General features: G+C 31.4%; 1 protein-coding gene across 1 annotated transcript in view; it reads right to left on the minus strand.

Annotated features, from left to right (window-relative positions):
- Positions 1-13,292: 13,292 nt before the first annotated feature.
- Positions 13,293-14,723, minus strand: part of LOC126749070 (leishmanolysin-like peptidase) — a 105,656-nt gene continuing 104,225 nt past the window's right edge. Inside the window, exon 13 of the mRNA XM_050458688.1 lies at positions 13,293-14,714. Coding sequence (XP_050314645.1) covers positions 14,559-14,714 — 156 coding nt within the window. The 3' untranslated portion in view covers positions 13,293-14,558. The remainder of the gene's footprint in view (positions 14,715-14,723) is intronic.

A 14,723-nucleotide genomic window follows, 5' to 3' on the forward strand; every position in this document is an offset into this window, starting at 1 on the left:
GCAATGCCTGCTCTGGCTACTTCTCCAGTGGTCGTCCATTTGCGATGTTCCTTGGTCCTAACTGCCAAAGGTCTTTTGGTTTCGCCAACATATGAATCCCCACACTTACAAGGGATCTGGTAGATGCAGTTTTTGGTGTCTGCTGTAGATTCTGGCTTTGTTTTGGAAACAGAATTCTTATTTAAAGCGGTTTTTAGATTAAACTTCTTGGCAATTCATCGGATTTTCTCGGATGTACCTTTTATATACGGGATTACGAGAAGCCCAGTTGATTTATCCTCTTGCTTGGTTCTGGTTTCCTTCGCCATCGACCTCTGGATAAGGTTTTTGCTGCAGATCTTTAGTAAGAAGTGCTACTTCCGCCTTAAAGTCTGCGTCGTTATTGCAGATGGTTACAGCTCGGTTGTACAGAGACCTGATGATTCCAACTTTAGTCGAACCAGAGTTATTATAACAGATGCTCTCTTCACGCGTCATTAGAATTCACGCCTCATTGATCCCATAAATCATATATAGCCTGCAGAATAGGAAATTGCTTTAGTTTACACTTGATAACGGTCGGAGATACTTACCGACCGAAACGTCATGTTGTACGAAAACAAAGACAATGTCAGTCCGTACCATTGTCTACCACTTTCAAAAACACTTTTACGGATGTAAACGACTAACCAACATTGAAATACGTTGGTTAAATATACAAATAAACACACTAAATATAATGATTTATCTAACGTAATGAATTAGCTATTATATGTCAAGGAAATCATTCAAAATAATTTTTAAATACAAGGGAATGATAAATTTAAATTTTCTTTAATAATAATAATAATGTTTTTATATTTACATTAATGATTATTTTACAAATAACTTGAAGTTCTAGCCTAATATATATTTTTTTTAAATCATAATGTAAAAAAAGGCGAAGTTCAGTGGTGAGTAGTATACTGCAAGTAGACTAACTACACCCTACTCTACTTCACCGTAGGTAGTGGATTTTATCGAATTATGTTACATTTTAAGTGCGTTCCAGTAAACTCAAAACCAGAATTATTATGAATTACCTAATGTTATAAATAGTAAAGAAATAAACTCACAGGTCTCAAATTTATTAAATTAAAGTTAAGAATGTTTTTCTTACTGGCTAAAATTTAGATTTTTTATGTTTTTCTTAAAAATAGTGGGTTTCATAGATTTAAGTCCAGGGAGCAGTGAATTATAAACGTACACTCTGTCGTAACTAAAACTTCTTTGAAAGCTGGCTTTACTATATATATTAGGTAGATTTATGTCTGGTGTTTAAGTTGTGGACATGATGTACAAAAACAATTTTATTATATAGATATTTAAAAGATTCTTATAAATATCTATATAAATTTTTTGGCGATTTAAGAGCTTCTACATACGATTTAAATTATCCTCGGTAATAGTCTAAATATTCCGTTTTAGAGGACACGAACTAAGATTTTCCAAAATTTTTCTGCTAAAACATCTTTAATATTTAGAAGTAAATGCAGGTTAATAGTGTATTATAAAGCACTAGAGACTAAATAACCTCAAATGTTTGCGAATGTGTTTCTTATCATGGGTTTGATACTGCGGTATCGGATGACAATTGCAAATTCACATTGGATAAGTAAAACTGTAGTGGGATATATAAATAAAACATTTTCTTAAAACATTTTGATAAGAATAAGTATATTCTTATCAAAATGTTTATTTGTTTATTATTCTTATTCTTAAACGTATAAACTGTACTTGAACATTAATGCTTAAACAATTTGAGAAATCAGCAATGAAAAGCATATTGTTATGAAGTACTGATTAATATGAATGTTATGTGCTAAGTTAAATAATAGACGCACAGTCTGAACTAAGATTACTGTTCATTAGTTAGAGAACTCTGCCGTTTTTTGCTTTACCGCTTCCATCGACTCAAATCGGGTCCCTTTCAAAGCAGATTTTATCTTCAGAAACAAAAAATAGTCGCACGGGGCCAAATCTGGCGAATACGGCGCGTGTTCGAGCACTGGAGTGCGCTTACTGGCCAAATACTGCTTCACAGATAGCGCGTTATGGGCAGGTGCGTTGTCCTGGTGCAAAATCCACGAGTTGTTTTTCCACAACTCGGGCCGTTTCTTACGAACGTGTTCTCGCAGTGTTGCCAAAACTGACAAATAGTAAGTCTGGTTGACAGTCTGACCCTCTGGAACCCATTTAGTCATCACGATACCGTTAATGTCGAAAAAAACGATCAACATTGCCTTGAATTTTGATTTGGACATCCTTGCTTTTTTTATTCTGGGCGATTCAGGCGTCTTCCAATGCATCGATTGCCGCTTGGTTTCAACATCGTATTGAAAAATCTACGTTTCGTCGCAAGTAATAATGTTTTTCATCAGTCCGGGATCTTTTTCTAACCTTTCAAGGAAGTCTGAGCAGACCTGTTGACGCAAGAGCTTTTGGTCAGGAGTCAGGTTTTTTGGCACCAACTTCGGACAGACTTTTGTCACGTGTAATTCCCCGTGTAAAATTTTTCTAACCGTTTCTTTATCGGTGTTTACAGCCTCGACAATCATCCGGGTGCTCATTCGACGATCTGCACGCACAATTTGGTTGATTTTGGTCACTGTTTCCGGAGTTGAAACAGTGACAGGGCGACCTGAGCGCTGGTCATCTTCAGTGCTCTCTCGGCCCTCACTAAAGCGCTTACACCACTCAAAAACACGCGCACGAGAGAGAGAATTTTCCCCATAGGCCTCTTGTAACAATTTATAGCAGTCGGAGTTTTTTCAATTTAACGAGAAATTTAAGATTCATGCGTTGCTCTTGTTTTTCGTCACCTATGGTTTTCGGCACGAGAAAAAAACACGTTCGTTTCAAACCGCTACTGCACGAATACTATAATAGTGACGAAAACGTGTTTTGGTACGTGCATAGACAAGATATCTAGATACCCAACGCACTACTCGTTTTTTTTCCCACCCGTTTAGGGCGCCCTCTAGGCACGCAGTCTCGTTATTTAATAGCCAGACCTCGTACTTTAAATTATCATGTAAGTCACATAGTGACAAACGGGAAAATATAATCCAACATTCTTCTCTCTCAAATTTATGGTATTTGAAATTATATTTAAGAGATATCTATCTCTTCAATATGTCTTATCTATTTTACATCAGCTTTTTTTTCTCTATTTACTTGCAAACTCATGCGTGTTAAAATATTTGAGAAGGAAAATGTGGAAATTATGAAGATATTCGTCGGCTGCTAGTAATATTTTATTTATAATTAATTAGAATTTATAAGGGTCTTTTTTATGTCCGAATAATAAAAACCGGGATATTATAATTAGATGTATTAAAAAAAGCGAGTCATGATAGTCGATAAAAAGGTTTTTTATTTTTTACTATTACTTTTTGAATAAGTACTTTATATTTACATCTAAAAGTAATTGTCCCGATGACTTTTAATTTATCCAGTTGACCAATATATTGCTTTTTCTCTGCTCTCTTTTTATCATTAATATCGTAGTCTATATATCAAGCATATGAACAAGTTCGTTAATCCTCAATGTGACATAGCTATATCAAATTTGCATAAGGTATGAAAAACTTGCGTGTTCTTGTAGAAATCAATTTTTCACCTTTATTATACTCGTATGTCTTTTAGGGCCAAACCACATCTGCACTAAAAATGACGATTGTGTAAACAATGCAGATTGCATCGCAGTTAAAGACGTTACACCGCTAAAGAATGACATTGCTCACTTACTACAAGTGCCTGAGATTAGTATTTGTAGATGCATAGAAGGGCCTTCAGATATTGGAGCAACGTGTGGAGGTATGAATTTACATGTCTATATAATGTATATGTAACCAGATTAGATATTATTCTTTTTTTAAGCGTTTTCTAAGAGAATTTCAAGTAGATTTTTTGTTACTGCGACCATTTTATTTTTCATCCAGACAATTTTACATAGTTTTTCAGAAAAAACTTAGGAGGTCTTGTCGACTTTAAGTATCTCCGATTTTGCAATATTTTAAACTTTGAGAACCAAGAGTACTTTGAAAATAATCGAATTAGAAAACAAATTTGCCGATTATTGAAGGTTGTTGAACGCTGAAAAATAATATTTAAATTCTTTAAAATATGCTAAAATAGAGGTTTACTCTAGTCTACTCTACTCTAGAAACGCTTTGCTATTGATAATTATATTGTCAAACCTTTGACATATGGAGTCGCAGATGCTAAATTGTTGTAAATTTTCTATAATAAATATAATTATTACGCTTAAACTCAATGTAAGGAATAATAAGCAAACTCGTCTAAAAAATGTATCCTATATAGGAAGAGAAAACTGTGTTTTCACATAGTGAATAGAAAATAATAGACTTGACTGCCCAAAATAATAGCACTTTATAATAGTCAAGAATATTTGTACATTTTCATTTTTTCACTATTTGTACCAGCAATAAAAAATTCATGCCTTATGCAGAGGTTCATAGCCTCCATATTTTCTAACATTTTGAGATTCTATGCATATGATTTACTTCTAGGGTTGAAAAGTATATAGAGGGCTCGTAAATGTCGAGCACATGTTGACGTCCTTACTCAAAACAATAATTTTGCTAGACAGAAGTTGCTAGCACCCATACCCGCTAAAACACCAGCTAAATGCAGACGTTTCGTAGACCTGTCAGTCCTTCCCCGGAATCGCCAAAAATATCCACCATGCCTGATTTTTTCATCCATTGAGTACATCCGAATAATCTTTCTAACCCAATCGTTGTAATTTTTCCATCTTTCCTGTCACTTTCTCATTAGATTATTCATTGTTTTATTTTTGTGTGCCTTTCCAATTCTTCCTATATTTCTGCTCTTTCCTCGACTGGCAGGTCTATTGGTGGCATGTCATTTTAAGCCTCCACTGCCTCTCCTAAGACTGTCCTCGAGGAGCTGCGGAACCTTGTCGCTGGTAAAGGGGACTCAGATAGTTATCTAGAATTAAAGATGTTGACAGCAAGCCTGGATGTATATCTGCTAAGGACAGCTCAAGCGTCTAACAAAACGCATACTATTACACTAACCCAACCCAACTCATAAAAATCTCAATCCCTCATAAATGTTAAGGAATAAAGAATTCTTTAATCAAGGAACATGTATAGCAACGCTTCGCGGCTTTATGTCATACGTCAATTAAAAATTAATAACGTATACCAGGAATATGGAAGCATTACCAAAACAATAATGCATTATGAGTGTCTTCGGTATGAATTTTACACAAAAATAACGGACTTAGTTACAGAAGAATATTATATAAACAATTTATATAATATTCTTCCTCCACTTTTTTTCCTTAAAATAGTCCAAAAAGATTAGTTTACTATTTATATTTAATATACAAAAATATTAAAAATCGGAGATACTCAAAGTCAACTAGAACCAACTTAGGTGTTATATCAATTAAAAAGTAAATCGTTAAGGTGGGTTTACAAGCTGAAAGTAATTAACAATGACATTTGAATCTTTCTTGAACACTTGTATAACTTTGTGTAATAACTAAATTGACTACATAATTCCACCAGATACAGACAGTCTTTTTAAGAGGAAAACAACAATGTCGCTGGTAAATCCTGCAGGTTTCCTTCCCTTTTCCTCTTTTTTTTTCTCTAACTTTTTGAGAGGCAACGTTTTGTATGTTCTATTTTGTCTGCGTAGACGTAGACGTCTGGTATGTTTAATCTAGTGTTGCCGGAAATGTAAAATGTATGAGTTCAGCTTGCTATTGCCGTTGTTATTGAACTATACTGAGAAAAATCCGCGTTATATTTTTTCTCTCTTTTCCGATGGAAGATCTAGAAAAGAAGGGGCATTGATTGATTTCATTTAACTCGTTGCTAAGTAGAATTTAATGATGGGTTTTCTCGAGTCATACAAATGACACCGTCTATCACAGTACTAATATATTAATAGATAATTCTATTGACTAATAGAATTAAGTCACTTAGGTAGTTTTTTTGCTACTGAATGTACTAGCAACTGTCAGAGGGATCTAGAATTCCTGCGGGATAACCTGCTGCTGTAGTAACCCTTAGATCTGTTTGCTTATATACGCTTGACAAAGTACACCACTTCTAAGAAAATGGTTGTAAAGATTTAGCTTATTATCGAATAACAAACATTCAGGTTTACTCCAAAAATTAAATTCTTCCTCTACTCTGACAACTTGTGATATTATTTTTTAATCCATGCACCAATTTAAAGATTGATCTACAACTGAGCTTTTCATCAGATACTTCCACTAGCTTTCCTATGGATCTATAGCCTTTCTGAAGTTTTTAGTGAAGATACGTTATGGATATCTGATATTACGTGATCTTGTTGGCAGAAATCCTACTGCAATTAAGCTAATAATTTTCTAGAGTTACTGCATCTTCACCAGATTTCAGTTAATATAGACTTTAAATTGGCTTAGTTTTAAATATTTTATTTACTTGTTTATGCCGGAAAATAGTTTTTAGCTAACGACCTGAATCATTTACGTTAAATTAGTCTTAATTTTAAATACCTATTGAGAATTTTAATTAAAATATCGTCATCCTTAACATTTCCATGCTAGACGTAACAAAGAAAATTACTTGCTCCTAACTGATACTTTTAAAGGTCAACACGAAGCCTTCAAAGCTTTGAATTAGTAACAGTCATATGCATAATTTTCAAACTTTTAATTAGAATAATATTTTCAAAAGGAAAACTTATTTTATGACAAACATATTTTATATGTTATTTTTATATCCGCCATTTTGGTATTTATACTAAAAGATTTATTTAAATTTTTAAGCACAGTGTAAGTTTAAAGAAGTTTTAAAAAGGCCTTATTTTTAAAACCTTACTTTTAAAACGTAATTTCGGAAATCCCCTACATAGTTTGCTTCTAGACGATAAGAAATTACAAATATACCGCAGGAAGAAAGAATAATTTGGACAATATTTTTCCAACCCAATTAAAATTAAGAGACAGCATTCAGATAAGAATCTTCAGCAGTTTAAAATCGATTATTTGTTAACTTTCTTCCAGATAGGAGCCATACTCACTATAGAAATTTGTAAGTAGAAGTCCATTCTTGAAGTAAAACGGCTATAATATAGCGGGTTAGAAAGGGCGGAAAGACTTTTTTCCACAAATAAAAATGCCAATCTTTTAATTAAGTTCACTCATCATCATCAGACCCACACAATACATAACTGCAATGTTTACATGAAAAATGGTGTTTTTCATGCACAATATACAGTGACCGCCTAAAATTCCGCAAAAATTCGATAAAAATTAGAGACATGATTTTTTGAGGAAACGCTCGGACCCGTCGATTTTTATTTTAAGTTGCGCATTATTTCACATAAATTTTTGTGCACAGGGTGGAATAAAAAAAGATATGACGTCATCGGTCATTTTTTTAAATGGAATGCTATATTTTTTATTGCATTTATGAAATATAGGCGAAATTCCGAGCAAGTTTCGTATAACACACCTTATCTCAAAACTCAATTGTTTCAGAAATATTTACATTTAACCAACAAGAAAGCAAGTAAGTACGTCTATTTATAAATTAAGATAAAATGGAGGATAAAATGTTATAAACTGTGAAAACTCTTATTAATGTATCAAGTGTTCAAACTGATCCCCATTTACTTCTTGGCAGAAAGCAAGACGGTTTACAAACTCATGTATCTAATTCTATTTTTCAAATCTTCTACGTTGTTTGGCTTCTCAATATAAACTTTACTTTTCAGGTACCCCCATAGAAAATATTCGCAGGGATTTCGGTCTGATGACCTGGCCGGCCACTCTATTGGCCCTCTTCGTCCTATCTATTTTTCTGGGAACACTGTATTTAAGTAATTACGGACATCTCGAAAGAAATGTGGCAGTGCGCCGTCTTGCTGAAACCACAAATTATCTGTAGGGACAGCAGGGTCTTGTTCGTCTGGGTATAGGGCAGCCAAAGCAGGGATAAGATCTGCTTGAAGAAAATTCAAATAGCAGGACAACTGTTAAGTTTTCTTTGAAAAAGTATAGCCCTATTACTTTATTTTCCACGATACCAGCCCAAACATTAATAGATTTACGGTACTGTGTATGAGCCTCAGTTGCCCAGTGTGGATTTAACACTGACTAGTACCGATAATTTTGCCGATTTACGACACCGTTTAAACAAAAAGTTGCTTCATCCGGAAACAATACTCGTAACACAAACTGACGGTTATTATTGCAAATGTTCATCATTTGCTCGCAAAATTGGTTTCTTCGATCAGGATCGTCCTCATTTAATTCGTGTATTAGTCTAATTTTATTAGGGTGGTATTTATTTGCTTTTAAGATGCGTCTTACTGATGTTCCATTATTATCAATTGAAATTTGTGAAGTTGCATTGTTTGGATTTTCTTCGACGGAGAGCAGAACCTTTAATTTTGTTTCTTCAGAAATTTTTGGACGACCTGATCTTGGCAAATCCCTAACATGACCTGAAGTTATGAATTTGTGCTCTATTCTACTAACTGTTGACTGAGAAATGGGATGGTTTGGGTATTTGGCATTAAACAGTTCACTTACTTCTTTTTGCGTGCGCACTCGATCCCCGTACCCTAGCATCATCAAAATTTCAATTCGTTGGGTTTCCGTTAAATTAGCCATAATTTATTCTGATAAAAACTATTAATTTTCGAACTGGCAGTGACATTCGAAAATTGAGATTCTTTACAAGTGCAACCATGGAAATAGAAGCAATTGGCAGTGTTTATAACATTACTTTTATCCTCGATTTTACCTTAATTTGTAATCAGACGTACTTATTTGTTTCCTTGTTATTTAAATGTAAATATTTCGGAAACAGTTGAGTTTTGAGATAAGGTGTGTTATACAAAACTTCCTTGGAATTTCGCCTATATTTCATAAATGCAATAAAAAATACAGCATTCCATTTAAAAAAACGACCGATAAACGACGTCATATCTTTTTTTTGTTCCACCCTGTATACAAAAATGTATGTGAAATAATGCGCAACATAAAATAAAAATTGACAGGTCCGAGCGTTTTCTCAAAAAATCATGTCTCTAATTTTTATCGAATTTATGCGGAACTTTAGGCGGTCACTGTAGAAATGTTTTAAAATTATTAAAAAATCATTCACAATGCATTTTTAACGGTGCATGTATTTGTTTTTGAGGAGGTGTTGAAATATTAGGCAAATTAAAGATTTAAAAAATTGAAGAAGATGTCTTCATTATGTAAATGAATTTTATTATTTTTTTCAGGTGAGGCAATCTTTGCAGCTTTATCATTTTTGACTTTGTGTCTGGCCATGCAGAAAGTTTTCTACTAATTAATATTCAGATTTTTATTAGGGATATTAAAGAAATTATCAACCGCTGTTACATTTAGATCAAGGAAAAGCACATACATCGTTGCGTCATGCTTTATTTTTAAGTCTTCACTTAACATTATGTAGTTAAGTAAAATATAAGATCTTCACTAAAAGTAATTTAATAGATATTAAAGCAAAGCATTATTTACTACTGCAATTTAGAAATTAGTATTTAGAAGTCAGTTAAGATGTGCTTTATTTTAATTAAAACTACTTAATTAAGAAAACACTTAATTGTTTTAGCAGATGCCTGTTAAGGATCTTAACAAAAATCTGCCACAGATTTTTCAGATTAAAATTAGCTTTAAGTTTTAGATTAAAGTTTAAGTAACCTACCTTAATAGAAAGGTGCATAGTTTGAGGCTGAAATGAAAATATTATTATAGATTAATCCGAAAACTGCTCATATTTTAGCGAAATTGGATTTTGAACGTCGATTTTTTTAACATTGCTTGTTTTAAATTTCTACGCTAGTCGAGTAAAATAGGTTTGTGCAAAAAATTGAGAATAACCAATTGATTTACTACAAAAAAAGGTATTCTTGATAAATCTTGAATCCTTTAACGAGTTTTTGCCCAACCTAAACTCTCTTTGTGTCATTAGCCTAGAAATATGAGACAATATATTAAAATTAAATAATTTAAAAAAACCAGATTCTGTGTCCATGGAGTCACACTAAAAACAAGAATATGTTTTTTTGCCCTATAAAGCGATGCCAATGTATCAAATTTCAATAAAATCTTTCTATTAAAAAATTCTTACTTAAGCAACCTTGTACTAGGGTACGTTTACTTAAATCGGCTAATTTCGTCTAAAGAAAATGAAGTTTATTTAAGAATTTGATTTTTTGCAGAAGACCTTTCACAGACATTCCGTTGCAGGTATTGGCGTTATTTGATTATATTAATATAGAATTTAGCCATTATAATTCTAAATACCTAGCTATATAGGATTAGAGCAACGATTCAAATGATGATTGCACGATAATATTTGGGTAAGAAGTCAAATTTTGTTCGACGAGACGGAAAATTGGAGACTGCTTTAAGGATTATTTCTTGCAAATATTATTCGGTATACAGGATAATACAAATGTATATGATAAATAAGATGTTGCAAACATACGAAAACTATAGGCATAGAAGAAGCCATCACATTTTTTTTAACTATTAAATACAAGGAAATAATGGCATGTATATTTCAACCCTATATGCGATATTTTGATAATATGGTCAGTTTTATTAACGGCATTTTGATCGTGTTGATACTACGAAATTAAAACTCACTACATTTTAAAAAAATTTTAAATTTCTAAATAATAAATTTATGAAGGACGCAATCGTATTCAAAAAAGAATTTAAACAATTTGCGTCAGTTTTTGTCGTTTATTGGTTATTTCACTTGCCGTTATAACTATAAAAGGATTGGACTTTAAAGCTTTATGAAACATGTAAATATGCAAATAATCAATTATTATATCCAAAATATAAAAGTAAATTAGGCATTATATACATTGAGTTCAATATATTTCACATGTTGTCATTTTGGGAATTGCCTATCTACTGTATACAGAATCATACATTAAAAAATATACTGTTTCAACATTTCATTTTCTTATATTTACTCACTGATCTTGCTTAATCCTGTATATCAATATTTGAAAGTGCTTTTAGGTTTACTAGTATAAACAGCTTACCGATATTATTTATAATTTAATTATTTAGTATTATTAAAGCCTATTAAGTTTGTTGGATAATTAACATTATCTAAGTATTAATAAGCAATACATTGTTTAGATCTAGAAAATATAAAAAAAAATAATTTCATTCACGTATTTCAATATTTTTAGAAATTTTGCTGTTATTAGCAGCTGCATATATATTTAGTGAAACAACAATTATACAGCAATAGGGCAAATTAAATGGTTTATATTTAAAAATTAAAAGAAGTAACTCTATACGTATTTGTTCATAATAAACTTTTAATTTTATTTCATATTGTATACGTAATGAAGCAATCCAGCAAATATATTATATAGTTAGTTAAGTATTTAGTCGTCAAGTATTATGAAATGTTAAATGCACTATTTAAAAATATATAATTCGAGCACCAGATACCTTAAATATATTTCTATATAGTCCTTATCGTATTGTAATATTTTATATATTTACTATATTTTTAAGTTTGAAATAAAGACGTTTTGGATAATACACTGGGTAATAATACATTTTTTTGGGAAATGAAAGTAGAGACAGGCCATTCCTATTTTTGAAGTGAAATAAAACATATAAAAACGTTTTGTACATTCATTTATTTAAGACAAGTAGAATTTATACTATGGGCTACGTACCTATTTCATGTATAATCTTAAGTTATGAAACCTTGTATACATAAGTTAGGAAGCCCATATCTTTAAATGTACACATTTTACAGATAGATTTAATGACACTTAATAATTAAAATAATACGCTTAATATCCGTTTTTAATGAACAAAAATAATATAGAGAGATGGACGCACATTGGCATACTGCGACATTAGATAGATACAATAATAATAAGAAAACAGAAACTCAATCAAATAACTTGACTACATTTGTAGACATACGTAAAAAAAAATGGGTCGTTACATCAACTACATCTTTGATAATTTTTAATGGCAAAAAGTGGTTTTAAACGAAAGAGACAAAATGCAAATTTTGAACAATTAATTGTAATAAACAATATTTTTAAATTAAATTATAGTTATTTTATTAAAAAATAAATGAAGATATTGCGTACTGATAAAAAAAATCGTTCAGTTTAAAAGTAAAAAAAAAGCTGTCCTGTCAATGTAACCAAGGCTACGTATTATTAGCTATCTGACTTTGTATTTCTGTGCAAAAATTCTATTTTAGGTCTCACTTCAATATCGATATGAGTCTAATTTTTTAGGGTCCAAATGAAAGATGTAAAGAAAGAAAATTTTAAAATCAATTTGCATAGTATCGCAGTAGTAATTAGTATGCCAATGTTATTACCCTCCACTCTATATACATTTTCAGAATTTAAACTGACAACGTATTCGTAGACATTTCACAGTAGATGTTTACAATAGGTAATCATTAGTGTCACTTATATCATGAGTGTCACATCCTCGCTAAAACATATTTTCAAGATTACAATAAATACCTTATATAAAAAAAGAGTACCTTACATATTATAAAACTAAGAATAAAAATAATCACAATAAAAAAGCTTTTATTCGCTGTAACAATATCATACATAATATAATTTGAACTCGCCTAGGTATGTACTACCATAATTTTGCTAAATCTAATAGTTTTTCCTAATAATTTTTATTAAAGATGTGAGCTGAAAATTCTAAAATGATAATACATATCTAGTAAATCTTTAAAGGAAATATTAAAATTTGAGCAACATGAGCAATATCAAGAAAGATCCTACATTTATTTTTGCTTTAATAGCTCAAAATGAGTAGGTAGTGGGATAGAAGATTTTACGATTTGCCGAATATAAAAGACTTAGTTTCACTGAGTTGTTGTTGTTTTTAAGTTTGGCTGGTGCTTAGCATTACTCTTAGAATATTTATATCAATTTTGTTAGAAGATGCTGACTTAGCAATAAGTGCAAGCATTTATCTTAACAAGATAGTGCTATTTCGCATTATCTACTTTTTGTAAATGCCTTCTTTTAAATGCCAATTACAATGGAAAGCGGATTCGAAGAGAGGCCCAATTGAATGACCTCCTTGCTCACCAGATCTTCCCCTTTCCTGGGAATCATCCAACTTGTACTGTCGGGTGCACCTCAGCTATAAACTTAATATATTTACCTTATTATACCAAAGATTCGCTGCCCTTCATTAGCCTTTACAAGTCTTTTGCTGCTGTGGTATTTAATTCTTTGGGTCTAGTGCATCCTTCCCAAATATTTATTTCCTTCTGCGATACAGTGTCTCGCAACCGCAAGTTATGTATCAGATAGTTTCTGGTTTTTGCAAAGGCGAGAGGCAGGATGCCGTTGTACACACCAATAATTCTATTTAGTTGCCATCCGTTGTACATACATATAAAAGTATTAAAAAAATGAAGGAACTGATATGGTACTTTTGGTAATTTAATCTTAATGGTTCAATTTATTATTTATTTATTTCAATAACAGCTGCTTGAGAAATATCGATACCTGCAAAAACTAACACAGTAAAACTTAATGCAAACGGGTCACGAAAGTTTACTTAATATAAGGAGACTTCTACTTCTACTAAATTTTAAAAAATCTAACGAAATGCCTTATATTAAGTAAGGTTAAATTGTTAACAATAATGTTTAATGGACACTTATACTTGTAGAAGGAGTAGCTATTTTTTAGCCATTTGCATAGGACAATTTTGCGGCGTCTGGAATGTTATTCCGTATATATATATATATACCTAAAATACTACAATGGCATCGTAAAATTTTATTATGATAGTTCATAACATAGTATGAAATTATTCAAAAGGAATGTATTAATTTATATTTATATATAACTTAATATATAATAATATTAATAGACTACAAAAATCTTAATATTTATGTTTTTGACAATGGTAGTTGTTGGTAAAGTAGCAAAGTTAAAGTAGTAATTTTCAAACTTGTATTGAGTTTATTTTAAATTTAGCATGACTTTTCGGTTGGAAAGTATTTCGCGTAGATCGCTAAAAAACAAATACTAATAATAAGAAGTTCGAAAATCAGACTTTACTTATCTTATATTTATCATAAAGTTCTTGTTAGTTTTGCTGTAAAAATATGTAATTTTAATTTTGTATTTAACATACAAAAAAAGATCAGTCTTTAAAAATACAAAAGAAAACTATAGCAATATAAAAACCTTATTTAGGTCGTTACCCATGTCGTATTAACCTAAATTTCTTATCAATTGATATAATATAGTCCGGAGCAACATTTCATAGTTTCAAATTTTTTTAAAATATTTCCAAAATCCTAAATCAACTAATTTCTCTATTATCACACTTAGATAAGGGGTTAGGAAATGGGGGGTCACAATTATTTGACACAAATTCGTGATCTTAGTGGTTTTTTTACATTTAAATAAGTAGCTTTTAGCTACTATAATAGTATCACACATCCTAAAAACAATTAAACTAGTCTAGATAACGACACTAGTAGTAAAAATAACATTACATTAACTTTGGCAACATTTGAATAGCAAGCGAGATCGTCGCGGGGGTAGAAGTTGCCAGGAGGTGCTTCGTCTCCAATTTTGCAACGTTCCCCACGAGCTTCAAATTCTTTCTGCGAAAT

The sequence above is a fragment of the Anthonomus grandis genome, chromosome 22, assembly GCF_022605725.1.
Source record: "Anthonomus grandis grandis chromosome 22, icAntGran1.3, whole genome shotgun sequence".
In the NCBI taxonomy this organism is placed as follows: domain Eukaryota; kingdom Metazoa; phylum Arthropoda; class Insecta; order Coleoptera; family Curculionidae; genus Anthonomus; species Anthonomus grandis.